General features: G+C 47.7%; 1 protein-coding gene across 11 annotated transcripts in view; it reads left to right on the forward strand.

Annotated features, from left to right (window-relative positions):
* Agap1 (ArfGAP with GTPase domain, ankyrin repeat and PH domain 1) overlaps positions 1–21,407 on the forward strand; it is a 445,290-nt gene that overhangs the window by 258,064 nt on the left and 165,819 nt on the right. For all 11 annotated transcript variants that reach the window (XM_031368368.1, XM_031368370.1, XM_031368366.1 and 8 more), the window contains one exon: positions 17,118–17,222. In XM_031368368.1, the coding sequence (XP_031224228.1) occupies positions 17,118–17,222 (105 nt within the window). The remainder of the gene's footprint in view (positions 1–17,117; positions 17,223–21,407) is intronic.

Genomic DNA, 21,407 nt, shown 5'->3' on the forward strand with positions numbered 1-21,407 from the left:
CTCTCCCCCTTCCCTTCCTCTCCCTTCCCCTCCTCCTCCTCTTCTTCCTCCTCACCTGCAGAAGTAACTCAGGCACTCATTAAAACAATAAACAAGCCAAGGAAAGGGCAGTACAACAGAAAATGCACACTTATTTAAAATGTGGCTCACCTGAGCATCCTGCCAGTCAAAGTGAAAGGAAAGTGTAATTGTAGGCTCCCTCAGAAAGCCAACCTCTGAGCACCACTTCTGTTACCATCAGCTCTGTTCTGAATAAGCTGAGTTCACGAGTTGTTAGTACTTGCTTTACCAGGCGGATTTTACGCTCTGTGTGCACGGGCTGCCTTTCTCAAACCACACTGGTCTCTAACCACCTTCTTGCCTGTGAGTCTTCTGGTCCCAAGTCACAGATAGAGACTTGTAACAGTATCCAGGATGAGTCCTGTTAAGTAAAAACAGAATCCAGCACGGGAAATACCTGGCTCTTTTGTCTTGTCCTCAGCCCGGGAATCATACTGGACTCTGGGCTGAGAGTCTAAGAGGTTCCTAACATACTGATCTTTGCAGAGATCTGTGGCAGCATGTATTCTGTTTCTGCTGATAAATATTTTTGACATTTTTAATGCTGAAGTGAAATCAGTCAAATAATTGTAGGAAGGTTATGCTATATACAGTGGTCCTTTTGAGTAATCTCAAATAAATGAGATGAAGAACAACATACCAAATAATGGTTCAATTAGTAACTATGTTTGCAGATTCAGGATTTGCTAAGATTTGCTGCAGTGTTGACATGTACTTATTTAATAATGTTGACAGGCCCATAGAGTGAGGAGGGCCAACTACCTGCTCTTGCACAGTCAGGGAACCTCCGAGCTCTTCTCCGCTCGCACCCAGGAGCCCCTCCCACGCCCTCCCAATATCTGAGCTGGGCAAAGGGATGCTTGCTCCTTGATGACTGAATCCACTAATATGTTACATTAAATGGGGCGTGAAATGCAGTCTCTACATATAGCATGTGCTAAGTGATTCTCACATAGAAACAATAAGGCCATTTTTAACTTGCTGACGCAAGGTTTGCAGTTGTTCATCATCAGGCTGCCCTGATTAACCATCAGCTTCTCAAGAAGGGGCACTCTAGTCCATTTTTAAAAGTGAGATAGGCCAAGTAGTTGTTGGGTGTGCTTCTACCCTCCTCCATGACCAGCAGTGGGTAGGTGAGGACTTGACGTGAAGTCTGATCCTGTGTCCTCTTCCATGTGTGTGTTAGATGGCTTCTGGATATTTCATCCGGATGTGTTTCCATCAGTAAGGTGAAATTTTGGGCATCAGGGCAGTTTTCTCTGTCATCAGGAACCATGTTCTGTGCTCGTAGCAACGGCACTTTACTGTGACAGCATCTATGCTAGAGCATTAGGGGTCTTTTAGGGATGCTCCATAGAAATAAGGTATTAACTGTTGTTCTCACACGTGTGACTTGCAGGGTGTGCTGTGTGATAACTTAGGCTCTCTACTTCACCTTAGTTTCAGATAGGCTTAGACACTTGTCCCCTGCCATTGACAGTTTGGGAGTAGTCACAGCCCTGTAGTGTGAGGGGAGAGAGAGAGGGAGGGAGGGAGGGAGGGAAGGAAGAGGGGGGGAGGGAGAGAGAGAGAGAGAGAGAGAGAGAGAGAGAATATTGTGGTGTGTTGTTCTTGTTTCTCTGAGGTCTGGTCTCGAGGATGACTCTTGACTATACTTAAGTCCAGTCTATTGTGATCTCTTACTTGCTGGCATTTCTATGAGAAACTAGTGGAGAAGGCCCTAGAGTCTATAAGAGAATGGGCCAGAAGAGTAGGGTCTGTCAAGGACCCTGTCCCATGTTTCTGAAAGTCCTCCGTGCCTGTATTTGTGCTTTTTCCCTTTGTCAGAGGAGTGTGTCATATGGCAGGTGCGTGTCTTCCAACAGCGAGTGAGTTGCAGTAGATATCAGGCCCTCAAAGTTGCTGTGCCTCGGTGTCCATCGGCAGCTCTGCATACACAGCCTGGAGGGCAGCAACCCACAGATCCAATATGCCTTCCGGATCCTAATTCCACTTCTAATCCATAAACACTTTCAGATTTTTGATAAATCACTTAGCCGTTGGCTATGGTGCTTGACCTGGCTGTCAGTCTGCTCAGGGTGGGATATAGGAATACCCATGCTGCCGCTCAGGGCAACTAGAGGTGTTCCTACTGCCCTCAACCCATCATCAAGGGTTCCTTCAGTGCTGCCTGCTGTGCAGTATGGAGCATGCTCCTGAGTTGCTATACTATCATGGCGGGTGGAGAGACTTGAATGCCCACCTGGAGCCCAGTACTTTTCCCTGATTTAAGTTTTTAAGTATGTCCTATCTATGGTGGTTGGTCTGAGCACATCTTGTTCCATACTTTGCCAGGATGTAGGCCAGCCCCTTCCCTGACAGGTTTATGCACCACATTCCAGTATGTGGGGGTTGAATTGTCTTTGTCTACTTGTGTACTCAGGTCTGCATCCAGGGAGATGTGAGTCTTGAAGGACAGGCTCTACTCCAGTGTCCTTCAGCCATGACTGTGGGGTATACTTGGACTATACACACTGGTCTATGGGGTGTACTTGGGCTATACACACTGGACTGGTTTGGGGAGACTGCAAGGGATTACAGTCCGATTAAATTGCCATGTGCGTAATTCTTAACCAGCCCTGCAGTGTGAGGGGCATGCACTTATGTGTACATATGTGAGTAAGTGTTTATTGCCATGGTACATGGAGCCCACAAGCAGTGTGAATTGAGCTTAGTGTTTCTATTCCCTGACGTCAGTGTTTATCCCCTACTTGGGGCAATGGTTCTAAGCCTTCAGTCATTTGTCAAGCACTTAGGAATATTTATTTGCAAGGCTTCTAGTACATAGAATTAGCAAGGTAAGAATGGGCTTGTCTGGAAAGCCAGTAACTTACAGACGAGGGCCAGACTACTGGGGTGGTGCTGCCTGAACAGCAGCATGGAGTAGAGCAGCTTTTAGTCTACCTGGTGTTTCCAAGGATTTTCACATTAGAAAAAAGAAGTGAAGTTAATGTTGCTGGTATTTAACACAGGAGTCAGTCCTGTGGAGCCTCTGCAGTTCACTGGAGTCCGGCTCCTTTAGGATCCAGCCCATACTCCATCCCTGTTGTAGCCTACGATGGCACTGTTAGAGCGTGTCTTCAGCAAGGACTCTTGAAGCTGAGACAGTCTGGGAGGTGTGTGGTGCCTCTCTTGCTTAGGAGCATTGGAACTGCTTGGTTGGGTACAGCTTACACCCCATGATAGTTAATGTTTATCATCAGCTTCAGGAAAGTTAGCATCATTTGGGAGATGAGAGATGAGCCTATGGATATGCCTTTGGGAGATAATCTTGAAAGGTTGTTGAAGTGGGAAGAGTTGCCCACTGTGGGCAGCGCCATTCCCTGGACTGGAGAAAGGGAACTGAGCAGCATGTCGTCATCACCTCCTGCTTCCTGATTGTGGAGCCCATGTGACCAGCTGCCTCATACCTGCACTTTGTCTTTCCTACAGTTACATTGTAGCTTTGAATGGTGAGCCTGATGAAACCCTTCCTCCCCTGTACATTGCTTTGGTTGGAGTATTTTATCACAGCAGCAGGAAGGGTAACTTAGATACTCCATAACACTCTGCAGCCATGCTCAAACAACATTTTGAGTCAAGGCAGTAAAGAGAAACTGCCTTTGGGTTGGCACAGTGAGACACATAGTGTAGGGGAGCTTGAACCCTCCTAGGTTATGAGTATGATGTAAACAGCAGTGTGCTCTAAGACATGAGTGGTCGTTCCCCAGATACAGGCCAACAGCAAACTCCTAGAGCCTAGAGGAGAGAGAGAAGGCTAGCATAGGGCATATTCTAAGAATATTATATATTTGAAAGCATGGGCTGTGGACAAAGAACGCAGCTCCTGTGCAACAGACACTAAGTGCTTTATGCAGATATAAAAATCAACTCCATAATGCACCTGACACATTAGCTTTTGACTCCTAACAGGTAGGGCCCGAGCACGCCGACTCACTGTTCCCACGGGAATCGATAGGCTGTCGCTGTGCGCCTGTGATACCTGCAGTGCTGGTGGTGTTCAGGGGTCACGGCTGGAATAAAGCAGCAGCAGGATTTTGTTGTTGGTTTTGCAGACTTCCTCTCTGCCGTGGCACGGCCATGGCGGTTAGTAAGTCGTTAGCATCTTTGCAGAACTCATGCTATCCTGCCAGGGGCTTGACTGTATTGTAGCCTTCTGTAGGACTGGCTGGGTGCATTCACATGCTTCCTAGGCCAGCAGGGCAAAGGCGCTAAGTCTGATTTTCTGTAGTATTGGGAGGAATGGAGACTCTGCTTGCGTTTGTGAATCTGGCCTCCAGGCTGGTCAGGACAGGAGGAGCAGGTCATAGGCAGGGAGATGGTAAAGGGTTCCTGTACCCAGTGCCACTTAACACAGAAGAACAGCACTTTAGAGTGTTCCCTAGCAGCCAGTTCAGAAACCAGCATGCATGGTGCTTAAAATCCCAACAGGGACTGGCAGAAGACAAGGAAAGGTGAAGAGCACACCCATGCACATACCACTGCCCAACTCAGAGTGAGATCTGCAGGGCTGGCGGGGGATGTGCTGACGCCTGCGGTACATGGTTTTGGGTTTTCTTGAGAGTCTTACTTTTACACTGCACTATATAATAGTTTCTCTGCTAGTGCGCCCTTTCTCCTTTCCTCCACCCCTTCTCTTCCCTTTCCCCCCTCCTTCCTGCCATCCACATTTGAGTTGGGCTGAGCCTCCATTGCACCAGGCATGCCTGGCACTAGCCACTCTCATGGTCAGGTTGTTTTTCTTCCCTCATGGGAGGGAGTGCAGCAAACCCCCTCCCCCATCTCCATGGCCCTGGTGCCCGGTCTTGTTATTCGGGTGGACTGTATTAAATCGGATTCTCTGTCCATCATTATTAAAATGTGAAGTGTGTCGGTCACAAAGCATACATTTTGGGGCAGTTAGCTGAATAATTCTTTTCTTTATGATCCCAAATTACTGCTGAGCTCTGGAGAGGGGAGCAGTTTAGCCAATTGTTGCCATTTGAGCTGGATTTGTGGGTGATTAGCTCCTGGTCGAATCCAGTCCCAGCCTGCGCTTTGAAGCCCTTGCCGTGTGATTTTCTCAGCAGTGAGGTAGGAATAGACGCGGCTAATGACAGGAAGGTCGAGCGGGTGCGCTGACCTGTGTGTGGTGCAGGTTTGGGTTTCGCAAATAGGGCATCCACAATAACCAGTGTGTCACTAACCCCGCCGTGCATAATCGGGGCTTTACAGGATGGTTGGAGATGCTGACAGCTCAATTAAAGTGTAACCCTTTGTACCCGACAACCTGGCAGAATGACAGAAATATTACTAACCAGAACGGGGGAGGGGGGGTCACCAGGAAGCCGGTTAAGATCTAGAATAATCCCTGTATCCCCTCCCCCACCTGAGCCCTGTGCTGGGCAGACTAGGGAAGAGGTCTCTGCTTGTGCAGTGTCAGGTCCTGCTTTTTTTTTTTTTTAAAGCACAGTTTGGAGGCATTCCTTTTGTTTCTATGGAAACGCTCTAAACTAGATGGAAAGTTGAACTGATTTAGAAGAGGGTGGAGCTTATGTCTGCTGGCCATCAGCCACCAGAAGGTACATCTGAGTACCTATTAAGTGATCCTCTAGAAGTTTTCCTCACACGGGGCATGTGGAAATGCCAGGTAATTGGGATTGTCTCCCTGGACACAGTTAATGATTTCTCTGTTATTGATCGACTCCAGCCAGTTAAGAGGAGTTGTACCTTGGATGACAAGCTCATCTTTATCCACAGCGATTTGGCGTTTCTACCACATCTTTTCTTCCCATGAGGTGCCAGTTAGGGTTTGACCCTACACTTGTGTGGTACTAAAATGAGATCAGGAAGCAGAACCAGTCCACAAGGAAGCATACCATATATGTCTTGTAGACTTGGCTGGCGTGAAACACCTGAGATACACCAGCAAACATGGTTCCTTATGGGCAAGAGACTGAAGGCAGAATGTACAACTTGCATTTGTGTGTGATAAGACTGGTCCCGAGTCTAGTAGTCTAGAGCTGACTGTTTCTGTCCCGGAACACTACACCGCCTATCCTTATGCCTGTGTGCTGCTCATGTAGAGACAGCATGTAGTCCCAGGCTTATGCTTAAGCAAATTTTCTTCATTACTCTGGAAGCTAGCCATCAGGTGTCTAGGGATGAGAAGTGGTTTCTCCTGGGGCCTCTCCCTTGGTCTGGCTACCTTCATGTTCCACTTCCTCTCCTCATGAGGACATGTGTTGTATTCATAGAGCCCCTCCCCAGATGGTGGCCTTATTTGAGTGTAATTGCCTGTGTAGAGGTCCTGTCAGCATTTGCATTCTGAGGAAGCTGAGGGTCAGGACTCCCACTTCTGGACTGGGAGGTTGGGCACAGCTAAACCTGGCGATGGAGGCAGCAGCTGCTGCAGAGGAATGTCTGCTTATTTAAGCAGAGCCTGTGAAGCCCAGAGCCTGTGACCCAGCAGCTCCTTGTAGACACCAAGGGACAGGTGGGATGTTAGGAGTGGGGAAGAAAACAAGAAGAAAGGATAGCCTTTCACAATTTTGAGCAAGATGGCTGCTGGACTCTTCCCATCCTTTTCTGTCCTGTGACAGGTCTCAATCAGCCCCCTCTGGAAAAGACCAGGAAGCAGGCAGGCAGCACAGCCTTTGGGACTGTGTGGCTTTGTTTTTGTTAATCTGACACAAGCTTAGACATTTCTGAGAAGAGGGAACTTTGAGGAAAGAAACAAAACAAACAAACAAACAAACAAACAAAGCAAAAAATGCTTCCTGGACTGGAATGATGGCTCACAACCAGAAATATAAAAGAAAATGTTTCCTTCAGATTGGCCCATAGGCAAGACTGTGGGGCATTTTCTTGATTATTGTTTGATGTAAGAGGGCCCAGCCCACAGTGAGCAGTACCACCCCTGGACACGTGGTCCTGGGAGTGTTTAAGAAAGCAAGTCGAGCAAACCAGTATGGAGCATTCCTCCCTAGAAGTGTCTGCTGCAGTTCCTGCCACTAGACTCATGCCTGAGTTTCTGCCCTGACCTCCCTCAGTGATGGAAGCTAAAGTCAAGCCTTCCTTTCCAGAGCTGGTTTTGGTAAGAGGTTTTGGTTTTTTTGTTTTTTGTTTCTTTGGTTTTTTTGGATTTTTGAGACAGGGTTTCTCTGTGTAGCCTTGGCTGTCCCGGACCTCACTCTGTAGACCAGGCTAGCCTCAAACTCAGAAATCCACCTGCCTCTGCCTCCCGAGTGCTGGGATTAAAAGGCGTGCGCCACCACCGCCTGGCTTTTGGTACAGGTCTTATCACAAGAAACTAGAACAAGTAATCAGTCCTGAATTGCTTATCTCTTCAATATAGGATGTATTGAATTCAACCATGTTCCAATAAAACTTATTTACAGGCACAGTTGGAAGGTCAGACTCAGCCCACTGGCTGGTGTGTGCCAGCCATGGTACTTATCATGTCAGCATCAGTACCCTCTGTGAGAGTGCTGGGTATGAGACTGTTACAATGGCTTTATCTGAGGCTGGAGAGATGCTTCCCTGGTTAAGAGCACTTGTTGCTCTTACAGAGGGCCCAAGTTCAACTTCCTAAATTCACATGGTAGCTCACAACCATGCCCAGCCCTGGGGGGTTCCAGTGCCCTCTTCTGACTTCTGGGCACACTAGGCACATGTATTGCATGCACACATACCCATGCAAGCAAAACATTCATATGCAAAAAAAATTTTATAAAAAAAGATAACTGTATTCAAGACTTAGGATCACCTGTTCTCTGTCAGCCGAAAGACCGTGTCTGAACAAAACACGAGCACCTGCCTGGGACTCTGATGGGTTCTAGTTGGGGATCATTACAATCACAGTCCCCTGATGCATCAGTAACTGAAGTACAGCTATTAGATCAACCCTGGCCATTTCTGAGTGCAACAAGAGGGATAATTTAAGGTATCACAGAGCCCTTAAATTTCTCACTGTGCAAACAGATAAAGGCCACGAAAGCCTTGCAGTTGATACGGGTCAGATGCAAGTACTCAATAATGCTCAGGGTCAGCACTGACTCCAGCTGTGCCAGAGAGATTGACTGGCAAGAGGGATGCCTCTCCCCCCACCCCCCAGACCTCCACAGAGGGTGCAGCACCTTCCTTTCCTATGCCTTGAGGTCCAGCCCTCTCCTCTCCTTGGAAACATACATATTATTAACTGCATGAAGCTGCTTTGGATGCTGGGGATACACATTAAACATGGCACTTCTGGCTCAGGTTTCTGGCAATGGGATTCCAAACACCTACCACTTGTCTTAGTTTGTTACAGCCACTTGTAACACACATGCTATGATTTGTGTGTAAGTGTCTCCCGAGTCCCATGTTTGGAAGGCTTGGTCACCAACCTGTGGCACTGTAGGGAGATGATGGAACTTTGAAAACACAGGGCCTATTTGGAGAAAGTTAGGTCATTGGGTGTATGTCCTGCAGGGAGATAGTCACCCCTTCCTGTCTGCTGCTTTACCACCCTGGTGAGGTGACCAAGCCACTAAGAACTCTCATGATGAGCTCTAATGCTGTAGGCTTAGAGCAATGGAGCTGAGAGACTCTGGAATGAAACTCCTACAACTTAGAAGCCAAAATAAACCTTTCCTCTTAAACTGGTCCTCTTGGGAATTACTTGTCACAGTGATAGCCAGCTGACTGACAGTGTTTGAGGGAACTCTTAATTAGAATGAGAACATCTATTGTAAATCTATCAGTTCAGTGATTGGCAGCCAGGTCTTTGGGATGTCAGATCAAGCAGCTCACATTCCTCCGAGATGTTGTAGAAGCCTTTAGCTCCTATAATGAGAATCTTCTCAAGTGGTTCAGACATGACACGGGTTTGCTTTAGTACCACACAGAACTCAAACCATACTCTTTGTTTGTTTGGGTTTTAATTTGTTTCTGAGAGCTCTTTCATTGTGCACCCTCAAGGACTCACTATGGTCACCTTGACATGTCAGCCTTCTGAGCTGCTGGCTCTGTAGTAAGTCCGTCTGATAAACCACTTGTTTTTGGATAAGTGGAAACCTCCCACATTCTTGGCAAACTGTTACCTTTTACCCTTGGTTAAGGGGAAAAGCCATCAGCTCTCTCTCAGAGACACAATAGCTCATTTTTGGTCCCTGATAAACCAGACACATGCATGCATGGCCCAGATGTGTGTTAAACCAGGTAACAGGCATGCTGCCTGAAAGGAAGAAGGCACATGGCCTGGCAACCTGGCTGATCACTCGGTCTTTGCATGGGTGGCCATTTCTCAGCTGGTGCTCCACTGCTACGGTGGAGCCCAGCCATCAACTGTTCCCTATTTGTCACCACAGACCTTGTCTGAGCAGAGACCAACGCCATTCAGCCCTTGAGACTCAAAGGCTGATTTGACTGGGAAAGACCCCCAGACTCTAATGCAGTCAATAAATCTTTGTTGGTAAATAATTGCTATTGAGCAGAGTTTTAATATAAATTTATGAGTGGTGTTTTATCACAGCTTGGGGCTGCAGCAAGCAGTGAGTGATGGATTTCAGACCTCACTTACATTCATTACATTAACTTAGTAAGTTATTTAAAGCTTGTACACTTAACATTGCTTTTGGCTTTCCGTGACCTCTTGGGACTAGAAGCACACACATGACGAATAAAGAGATTGCAGTGTGGTAGCGAGCCCTGCTCTTTGCTGCTGTGCCACAGTGACACCTGAGCAAAAAGGGACACCTCCCTTCCTGGGACCCTGATAGTTTTGGTTGTAGATCATTTGAATCACAGTCTCTGCGGTGAGTCAGTGAATCAGCTGTAGCAATTAGAGCAACACTGGCCACTTGCAAGGAGTGATGCCAGCTGTCACACAAGCCCTTGAATTTCTTAAACAGAGAAGCTGCGGAGCCTTACAGCTTCTGGGGAAGTGGTTCCCAGGGAGGCCACAAAGCCTCCAGGCCGTAAGCAGAGGCCCAGGTGCCTGATTCTGCCACTGCTTTGGCTATGGAATGCTATGGAATTGAACCAAACCCTGGTGATTTAAAACAACAGTGACTTGTTATTTACCAGACTGTTGGAGTTATGGGGGCAGCGGCTCTTCTGTGCACTACACATACCTCTGGGGCTGGAGCATCAAAGTCCTTCACTCACGTGTATAGAACATCAGCAAAGGAGGGGGCAGAAGTCAGCAAGACAACAGTGACAGCCATCCTTCAGGTACCAGTACTCCCCTCAGGCAGTCTCAGGGCCTTCTCTTCCCATTGCCCGTAGCTGTACAGTCTTGACTTCTCAGGGGGTACTGAAGCCAGATCTATCCTGCTCTGTCAAGCTGAGGATGGAACGCGTACAGCTGATCCCACAGTCTATAGTTCAATTGAACCAGGGCCATCTGGAAATGAACATCACTAGGGCTGGGTTTTCACAGGTCTTCTGTGAAGTCCTGTGCCTTCAGTGTACCCTCCCACAGCCCATCCCAGCATCTCTAGAGTCTCAAATCAGCCTAGAGTTTCAGGCTGAAAGTGTATGATGTAGTCCCCTCCACAGACACACCTGGATGAAGTCCTTGGGCCAGTTCTCAATGTCTGAGGCAGGAGATTGAGGACATGAGCTGAATTATTACACTCACACACCATGTAGCAGTGACCCAGTGACAGATTACAACAGATCCCTACATTTTAAAAAGATAGAGAAGAACCAGACACGCGTGGCAATAGCTGGTGCATGGGAGTTGTGAAGGTCAGCCAGAGACCTACTCCTAAAGTACACTGCCCTAGGCACAGGGAATCCTGGGTCCTTGTTTTTTCTCTCTTTTTCAAGAAATGGCCTGCATTAGCCAATGTGTGGCCTCCTGGCCCTGCTTCCTTCCTGATGTGCTTAAAGTCAGCGTCTAGGGAGCACGCTTCGTTCTGAACTTTCTAGCGTTTTAGTTCAAGGGTGTATGGCCAACAAAAAACTCCTGTTGGCCTTTGTTGTATCAAGGTGTAGTCCATTCTGTGGCACAGAAACCTGTCCACTGTCCCTAGCCCCAACTCCGTACAAAAGGTAACTGACATAATGCTGAAATTTTTCCCAGGTCTAAAGAAAGGATCAGACTGCCACACCTTGCATAAGACCCTCATTCGTTCCTGGTCTTCTCTGCCACTGTTGTCTGCATTTGATCTAAGCTCTGAGGCCAGGTCTTCCTCTAAGGGGTTCCCTCTGGTAGAAGAAGTTAGCACCAAGACACTATTTTTATGATGGGTGGTGTTTGAACTTGGGGTTATCGTCTCTACTTCTCTGCTTGGAAACTCACTTGCCCCTTTCTTCTCCCTATAGTTGGGGCCAACAGTCCTTTCAGAATTCAGTGTGGACATCTACTGCCATGTGCACTGGTCCATGCCATGCATCGGTCCATGCCGTGCACCGGTCCATGGTGGACCTTCACATGGCACTTCGGTTGTGGGTATCCTAAAGCTTCTGCTGGCCCTGGTCCCCACTGCCCAGCCTCAGGAGGCATTGTGTCCTTCTCCACAAAGCTCCACTAACATTCCTGAGTCCTGCTGGCTTCCCTGCTGACTGCGTCCACACCAAGGCCAGGAGCTATTTGTTTTCCATACACAGTGATACAAGACGCCAATTTGCATTATCTACCCTGGTATGGACTGATCGAGAGGACAGTCATTTTGTCATTTCTTGTGGCATCATAGCTGAGGACAAAGAAGAATCACACAAGAGTTCTACAAAGCTAGTTCTACAAAGCACTGTCTTTTTTTTTAAGATTTACTATTTTTTTAAAAATCATGTTTATGTATATGTGGGTAGATGCATATGAATGCAAATGCTGACAGGAGCTGGAAGAGGAAGCCAGATCCACCAAAACTGGAAGTACCGATGACAGCCATCCCATGTGGGTACTGGGAACTAAACTTGAGTCATTATGATGCTATTGCTCATAACTGCTGAGCCATCCCTCTGGCCCCCTTATGGACTTTAACAAGTGTTAAATGTACATGGGCAGGGTCCATTCCTTGGGTGCTATGGATTGACTTGAGTCACCTGGGCAGCTCAGTTACTGAGAGATGATAGAGTTACACAGTGTATTAGTGCTTTCAAACTTCCTGCTTGCAGAGGCTTTCTGTAGAGTAGTGATATGCAGGGAACACACCAGTCTCTTGAGTGAAACCCAGTATCGTCCTGAAACTTACAATATACAAATAAATGGTGCTGCACCCCATCCCCCCCCCCCAATGTGAAATAAAGTGTTTTTAGATGGATGGCTATGCTGGCCAGCAAGAACCCTCTAAATCGAGATTTGTCTTCACGTGTACCAGATTGGCGTCTGAGATGGACAAAGGATGCATCTTGACGGTCTGCCATGCAGTTTTGCCCTAGGTTACAGCCACTCAAAGAGACTTAGAATCATAAGGGCCGTTTGCACGCACTGATGGGAGCTGCCCGCCCGCCTGTGTCTAGACAGCCAGGAGCCTTCCGGCCTCTGTCATCTCCTAGCTGGCGGGACTGTGGCTTTGTGTCCTCTGAAAATTTAAAATGAACTATTTGTGTGGCTTGCCGCTTTGTCTTGCTTGTCAAGAGATGGGTGAGAGTTCAGGCTGGCAGATCATGGAACTCTAGGCCCACCACAGGCCCTGTACACCCTTGGGACTCCCTGGCTGCTCCGTGTCCCAGTAGAGCTTGTAGGACCATAAGCAGAGATTGTATAACATACCCTCCTAGCAGACGCAAGAGCTTTATGGTTTAATTTGTAACTCTTTAGACGGAAACAGTGATTACCATGCCGGATGAGCGGAGAAGGAGGAAGAAAACAGGTTTAGTCACATACTGCCTGTACATCAGTTGGGATTCATTGATGGCTCTGATCATATCCCATCAAATGAACATGGCCTTAAGAAGTGGAAACAATTTAGGGGAGCAGCCATTGTTGACATGGGCCCCGAAAGGATGATAGGACTTCTTGAGGACTGGATCTTTGCAAGAGAACCCCAGGACCAGGCATACATTTGGTCCTGAGATGGAAGGAGCCACGCCATGTCTTCCTCCAGCCTGACCTCAAGATGGAGGTCACTCTTTATTTTAGGTCTTGCCTCACTGTACCATAACCCTGCCCTGCGTCTGTATCTGTGAGCTGTAAAGTGGTCGCTGTATGCATTTCACATTTTAGAATCTCTGGGCCTGATGACGCTCACAATGGAAATGGCTTGTGTTTGTGAGTCCTTTGAGTAACAACACTATGTGGGCTGAGATGTGGCCACAGGGGTGCCCCCACTTGGCCAGTCCCATGCTGGCTGTTAGGCTGAGGCCTCCTCTGGGGCTGTGTGCTATGGAGACCTGTTCCATCGAGGAAGCTGCTGCCATGTGTTGGAACCTGACTGTCAGTGCGTTGTCTGCAGTTCTAAGCAGCATTGAATTCGACACTCCTGCACCATGTTATCTCTCCGGTCCTTCCATATTTGCTTTCAAGTGCTAAGAAATCAGTATCAGGTACAGCCAGGACTCTTGTCTGGAAGTGTCCAACAGAAAGCCTGCAGACAGGATAAACTGATACATGTTCTGTGCAAAAATCTCCTGAGATGTTCCTGATATTTTTCAGCTAAGTTTTCTGAAGCAAGGGCAGTGTTTGTTATACTGAGGAGACAGCTGGACAGGACAAGGCTAGCCAACCCTCTGCTTCTCTGCTGCACAAGACAGCAGAGGCATGTGACATGGCGGAGATTCTCTAGGGCTTCTTCAGCCTTGTCCACTCTGCCCGTGGAAGAGATTCATTCCCATCATGCACACCAATTTGCTTCCTGCCTGAGAAATGTTCAGAGTCATGGATGCTTCCTGCCTGCTGTCAGAGTAGCTGCCAGTCCCCACTCCTCTGGAGCCAGATGCAGTACAGCTCAGGGAATGCTTTTGCATTTTCTGCAGCCAACAGAATGAGACCCTGCTTTTTCTCTGTCTGAGTGCATGATATTCTTTTGTAAGTTGTTTTGTTTGCTTACTTTTTGTTTTGTTTTTAAAGACTTTTTTTTTTTTTTTTTTTTTTTTTTTTTTAGTTTAACCCTGATGGTCCTAGAACTCACTATGTAAGCCTGGCTGGCTTCAAACTCACAGACATCTGGCTGCCTTTCCCACCCTATTGTTGGGATTAAAGGCATGCACCATGGTGCCCAGCTTGAATACATCATGTTCTGTGGAAATGTGAGAGTCAGGCAGGGTCTCCAGGCCGACCTGAAAAGAAAGACCATCTAGTCGTTTGCCTTAGCTAAGCTGAAACTCCTTAGTAGCTGATGAGCATCTCTGTAAACTGTGGAGAGCTATGAAGCCCAGAGGTGCCGCCTTCCTTACAGCCATGTGATCTTACTTTGCTCTGGAGGGAACCCCAACACAGGCGCCCAATGAGGATGCTAGGCACTGGCCTTCATATTTGTGCTTCAGAAGCTGTGGGTGTCGGGTCAGGCAGTGGCTGGGATGCTCAGAGTTTCTGCTGTGAGAACAGCTTTGTCAGTTGTGGCTGAAAAATAGGGAATGGCAGGAATGGGAGGCCTGCCCCTTCACAGTGGTGAGGTATGACTTTGCCTGTGTGGCCCAAAGTCTTGTCTACATGGGGGAACCTTGTGTTCCTTGCCTTCGCTGCCTCTGGCCTGTAGTTGGTGGTAAGCAAGAGAGAGTGAACATTTCGGCACTCAAGGAAGCCAGATGCTAGGCCAGTGTTTGGGCCATGGAAGGAGAAGGCCTTTTAAGGCCCTGCTGATCACAGGCAGGATGTGTGCACAGGGAAGTTGGGGCTCTCAGTCTCTCCTGTAACCTTGAAGGGCAGAGATAGAAGGAGATATTTTTAAGTCAGTGTGTTCAAGGCAGGCAGGCAGAACAAGGTAGCCCTTAGGTTGGTCTTTTCAGGCCCACCTCCTCTTACAATGTTGAGCTAATACAACGGGGTAAGGCCGCAGTGTCCTCTCAGGAGCAGAATAGCTTATTCACGGTTGTCAACCTTCATGGTTTCTGTCCCAGTAACATTATTTCCCTAGCAACAAAATTGATCGGCTTGGAGCCAGCAAGATGGCTCAGCAAGTAAAGACATCTGCTGCTAAAGTCTAGTAACCTGAGTTCAGTCCCTGGACCCCACATGGTAAAAGGAGGGAACGGAGTCTTGCAGATTGCTCTCTGACCCAGCTTGTGCACACACAGTGGCGTACAAATAATAAATAAATGCTAAACCAAAAAAGAATAGTCTTTATAAAACATAGATTACTTCTTTTAGTCCCCAGATAACTGGGAGGGCCTCTCCACATGCCTCCAGCCTGGCCAGTTTCTCCTCTTTTTCTCTGTAGCCTTCTCTAGTGAAAGGATAATTAGAAGCATAGGGCAGGCTCATGAAAGTGCCCACGAGCCTCCCAAAGGAGTTGTGTTAGACATCTGCAGGCGCTTGCCTGAGCAGGAAGGGACATGGCCTTCTGAAGCCTGCAGCCAGGCCGCCCTAATCTTCCAGTGACATTGCATCGACCCTTAGCCCTCTGTATTGTTGAAATTCCATCTGAAGTGGATGATGGGAAAATGTGAGCCCATAGGAGAATGTGGGTGTGGCCCTGTGTTGCTGGGTTAAGAACTGGAGTTGCCCATGGAACAGGAATGTGAGGGCTTAGAGGATGTTGGTTTATTCTTGTGTCCCTGGAGTGACTCACTATCTCCTGTTCATTTGTACCACACGAGGGACCTTCTGTTGCTTTAGTTTTCAGCATAAACATTTTCCCCTGGGTTACTTTTTGCTACGTGCTTTCTTTACATGATAAGATCTTACAGAGCCATGGACTTGTGGGTTGTTCAGATGGCCCAGTAACAGGTACCAGATCCCCAGGCTGGGATTTGAAGCCTATTTATGGTATGAGTAAACAGAGCAGTATTCTCACAGTATTGGTAATTGACAAATGAGTTTCTTCCTGCCTCCTGTGCAGATTCCTGGGGAAGAGCAGCATCAGGAAGGCAGTGGAGGCTGCCTCTATATCCCCAAGGGGTCAAGGTGTATTTGAGAACTTTTAGCTTCCTGCTTCCTAAGACTGTCTTAATTAGCTAGTGTTAGGCACGTGCCTTCTCAGCATCATAATTGCGGCAGTTTATTGATGGGCAAGAGCCTTCCTTTCTGCACATGGACAGAATTAGAATGTACAGGAGTGGGCAAGCCTGGCAGGAAAGCTGCAGCTGAGAGGAAGGGGAGCCCAAGGCTGGAGTGCTGGCCTGACTCCTCCCCCACAGGATTGCTCGGCCATTGTCCTCACCAGGGAAAGCTGGTGAACAGGTGCAGAATTTGCTAGGAATTGGCACTTAGGCCAGGCACACACATCCACAGCAATCATCCAGGGAAGGTTAGGTCACATGTGAGTTCCAAAATATGTTAGTTTCGAATTCTGAAAGCTTTCCCAGAAATCTTAATGGGACTTCATTAAAAATCGATCGAGGTGAATTACACACTGCTCACCTACCCAGCGTTGTTACTAAAGTTTGCAAATGGAATTTCAGTTTGAATAAATTAAAATTCTGTAAAGAAATTGTAACATGAAATTGTAGTGTTTATAAAATTACGGTGAGACGATCATTGCTGCCTTCTTATCAGAAGGTAATTTAGGTCCTGTGTTTAAAATGTTATTCCTGGGGCTGGGGCTAGGGCTGGGGCATGGTAGAACGTTTTCCTCGAATGTGCAAGGCCCCAGGTTCACTCCCCAGTGCCACAAAAACCAACAAGCAAAAATTCAAAGCACCTTTTCATTAGGCATTTCCCACTCGATATGACTCAGTTCTGTGGGTCATTTGATGGACGGCCAGGATGTCCACTGCAGCTGTTGATCAACAGTGGACTGAGAGGAATCTATGAAAAAGTTCAAACTTCAAATGTCACCTATAACGTTGAATATGAAAGCAAAGAAAAACCAAATTAAATCTAAAAGCAGGATAATGTTCTCTAGACGAGCAGATCCACAAGAAAGATTACGTTGTTCTGAGTCCTTTTGTGTCTTAGAAGCCTCTCTCCACTTACATGGGACCTTTTTCTGTCTCCTCTTCCCCTGCAGGGCATGCTGCTAAAACGAAGTGGCAAGTCACTGAACAAAGAATGGAAAAAGAAGTACGTCACCCTGTGCGACAACGGCGTACTGACCTACCACCCCAGTTTACATGTGAGTACGTGGGTTAGAGGTGGTGGCAAGCCTCGCTCCGAGGCTCCACTCCCCACTTCCCAACCCCCAACCCTGCCTTCAGGTAAAGAGGGCAGTAGTATTAGATCCCCTGAGAAGTAGATAAGGCAGCCAGGCCCTCAGACTCCCATCCCCTTCATGTGTTAATCCAGGGCTCTCTGTTCTGTAGTAGATTACAGTACACATTGCTTATGAAGTAGCATCTTAAGTGAGAGTGGCAAAGGGGGTGAGCCAAGAGAATGTCTGCAAAAACCTGAACTACAGCAGCAGCATCTGACCACAGGCTCGGCTCTGAACACCAGAGAGCAGAGCCAGGCCTCAATGTCGTTCACTGTGGTTTTCATGCTGAGGTAAACCACGGGTGCCAGCTTAGAAGGCGGGGAACTGTTCTCCTTAGCTTGCATTACCTTCATGGCTTCTGTAAGGTTCTGAAAGTGGGCTCAGTTTTGCTCTGGCAGGCATTCAGTCGTGCTGTCCACAGTGAGCGCTTTTAAGGTGGAACTGTTTGTTTCGGTTCCATGAACTACACAGGTTGAGATTCAGTCGTTGGGTTTTGCCACCCTATCGGGCTATTACAGATTTAAAAACTGAAATACTTTAAAAATTGCAGTTGCTAACAAGAAAGTTTAAAATAAGCATAGTGAGTGGAAGCATTGAAAGTGTTCCCTGATTATCTGTGCTGGGAGTGCAGACCTATGAGTCTCTGCAAGTGGGCTTGGTGCTTCCACAGGCAGGAACAAGTCTCACAGCCCGCTCACCACTCCAGTGATAGGTCACAGGCATTTTTCCATGAAAGCAAATACAGGGCACCATTTTGATGTTTATATAGTATTCCGCTATACCACTGCGTGGATGTAGTCTGGGTGGTTCAACAGTATCTCAGAACAATAAAACATTGGCAGTGAATGAATAGGTTTGACCTCCTTCTCTCATTAGTATACAAGTAAGTCTGGATGGGCTTTCTCCTGATAGCTCTTTGGTCCTTGCCCGTTTCTCTAACACAGACTCCCAGTAATGAGTTTGCAGAGCTTGAGAGTCTAGTCATTTGATATTACTGGCTTATGCATGCATGTCAGACACCTAGGGCCTTGATGCTCATTTATCTCCCCAAAAGCCTTTTGAGGGAGGCCTTTCCCCTGCACACTCAAGAACATTCACCTTTTACAAACGCCTTTCCCCCAGTGTCCTCTTGTGTTTTGCTGCTGCTGTGGCTCTCTCCCTGGACTCCTCCCTAGAGAGCACCTGCTTCAAGTCCCTATCCCTGGCTGGCTTGTAGTGCTGATGAGGGTGCCTGCCATGCCTGATTGTAATCTGCAGGCAGTGTCTGGCTTACAGTGGTCCATGCAGGATGTTCTGACTGGATATTAGTGGGGAAACATTTCAACACAGCCACCCCGCCATTTTTAAGTACCACACTCGGCAGAGCTATGAAGGTGGTCAGCATGCGACTGTGAAACAGACCCTGTCTTAGATGAGTTCGCCCAAGTGCAGGCTGATGCACAAGGCCTGCATGGGACTCGGGTGGGTTGGGCTAAGCAGGATGTTTCATATGGTGTTTTCAGTGTGACTGGGTATGTTGGTACTATAGCCCCATCCTAAGGGTGTGTGTGTGTGTGTGTGTGTGTGTGTGTGTGTGTGTGTGTGTGTATAGAAGATATATATTACACATGTATCATAGGTTCTGGTGTATTGTAAGATGCAGTTGTATTCATGTGTGAATAGACGTTCTTTATTGGATGAGGAACTTCTCTGTGTGGCTCTGTCTGGAGCTTCTCTTGGGAATAGGTTTGGTTTTCCAGGCAGCCCTGATGGCAGAAGGCTGGGATGCCTGATTCTGGAGACCCACCTGTAACAGGGCCCATGCCTTTTCCAGCCATCCTGACCACTGCATGCCTCCACAACTCTTCCACCCTCAGGTCTCATTCCTGAGCACACAGAGCTGAGCCTTTCCAATCTACAAGGAAGGCTGCCCTGGCTTGGGTCTTGTTCTTCCTCAGGTCCTGTCAGACCAAAGGCCTCTCATTAACAGATCTGGTGCTTTGTGTATGTTAGAAAGCAAAACTGGGACTTGGAGGACAGGAATGAGATTTGGCTGTGACTCACCTTCTCTCTGCCCTGTATGTAGCCCAGACTATACCACAGCACCTCTGTCCCTGTTTTCTGTTGGGGAGCCTAGTAGTTGTCTCCAGAAGAACACCCTTGCCCAGTGGTACCTTAGCCATAGCCCATTCTGCTACCTCTCCTAGTTTCTTCCAAGGCTTAGATGGTGCAGGCCCTAGTCCTCCTTGCTTTGTCTGTGGAGAGGAGATGGCAGAGGCACTGGAGAAGCTTGTAATGGCAGACTGATGCCCACCATAGTCACAGGGCCCCATGGGGCTCCAGATGGTGAAACCAGAGGCCATCTTGGCAAAGCGTCCTGGTACAGCGTGTTCAGCATCAGGTCAGTGCTGGCCATGGGCTGTGTGGCCTTTCTAGAAGTTGGAAGATAGCGCACTGGCGTTTAGACCCTACACTAGCTATAATTGTTGTGCACTGTGTCGTTGAGTGTGGCTGGCAGCTATCTTTCCTGGAACCCAGAGAATCATTCACTAAGTAGGAAGTTTGGAAATTCTGCCCCTCAGGATGGCTTCCAACCCTTTTGGAGTATGGGGTCCAGAAATTTCCACCAAACTGAATAAAATGAAAAGCTAATGTAGCCGAATACCCAAGGAAAAAGCCCGTCCTGAGACCGAAGCTGCTGAGGGGATCACTTAGTTACAAGTTGGGCCTAAAACTGGGGTCCCCCCAAACCCACTCAGCTTCTTCCTCTTTCCCTCTCAGCTGATGCTGAGTAAATGAACCCAAGAACCAGGTTAGGTAACAGGAAGCACACCCACTCGACGTAAGAGGGAATGCCTTCTCAGGGGACATATGTCCTGGCTTTCTCAGGACTGGCAAGCCAAGTCTGCTGCTTACCTCTACTGGAACATGTGTCCTGACAGCTTCAGGCTTTTAAACACAACTGAAGCAAGCAAGAGCGAGCCTAGCAGCTCTGTGAAACCTGCTGGCACCTTGAACTGTTGACTCAGTGGTTTGTTCTTAGTGGTTTCTCTTTCCAAATTAACAATAATAATAATAATAATAATAATAATAATAATAATAATAATAATAATATCCATCTTGGCTGGGCATGGCTCAGCTTTAAGAGCCTTGGCTGTTACTCCAGAAGATCTTAGCTCAAAACCATCTCTAATTCAAGTTTTAGGGAATCCAACACCTTCTTCTGGCATCCTTGGGTATGTGGTACACAGACACACATGCAGGCAAAGCACTTATAAACAAGTAATAAAATAATAATTAAGAAAAACGTCTTAGATCACTCATCTCCGAGAACTCCAAGGCTCAAAGCATTTGTTTCTCTGTCCTGAGGAGGAGATCTATATGAGGGTCTCCTGGATTTAAGGCTCATTCCTGGATCCCCTTAGCGTGGGTGCAGAGCAATGTGTTGTGAGGTCCTTAGGTTCCCTCTCTGTGGACTTAACTATGAGCCGTAGGGAGCACCATGATGGAAAATGGAGGGATAATGAGAAAGAACCTTTGCCCCGGGGCTCTGCATCGCAGCACGGCCACCTATTCATCTTCTGTGTCTGTCGGGGCACAGCCACGTGCATGGCTGACAATACTCATCTTGGAGTCAGCTCTGTGTGGTAGACTTCCTAAGTGGGGCTGTAAGAATGAGCCCTGCAAACCAAGGACATGACATTATGGGACCCTGTGTGAGAAAGCATGCCACAGTCAGGGCCAGCTCTGCCTTCCTTGCAAGGGGCCTGGCAGCTGTCCCCACCCTCCCTCGGCATCAGGCCAGCCTATCTGTATGGATCGCTTTCCCCTTCTACACATTTGCTTCTCCTCTTTACTGACACCCCCTTGAAATCAGAACAGCCCTGGTTTTTCTTCCCTGATACACAAAATTAGAACTAGGCTCTAGAAGGGACAGCTTTTACTCTACAGATGCATTAGAGACTAGGTAGCTGAGGCTGTGCTTATAGCAAGAGGTGGTTACATATACCGTGAGCCTTCAGTTTGGTGCTTTTCTGAGTCAGTAATCAGCTACACTGGAAATGGTCATCAGAATTCAGATTTTAATAGCTCCAGGTTTCCCAGGCAGACAGGAAACATCAAGGGATC

This window comes from Mastomys coucha, unplaced genomic scaffold (assembly GCF_008632895.1).
Source record: "Mastomys coucha isolate ucsf_1 unplaced genomic scaffold, UCSF_Mcou_1 pScaffold14, whole genome shotgun sequence".
NCBI lineage: Eukaryota > Metazoa > Chordata > Mammalia > Rodentia > Muridae > Mastomys > Mastomys coucha.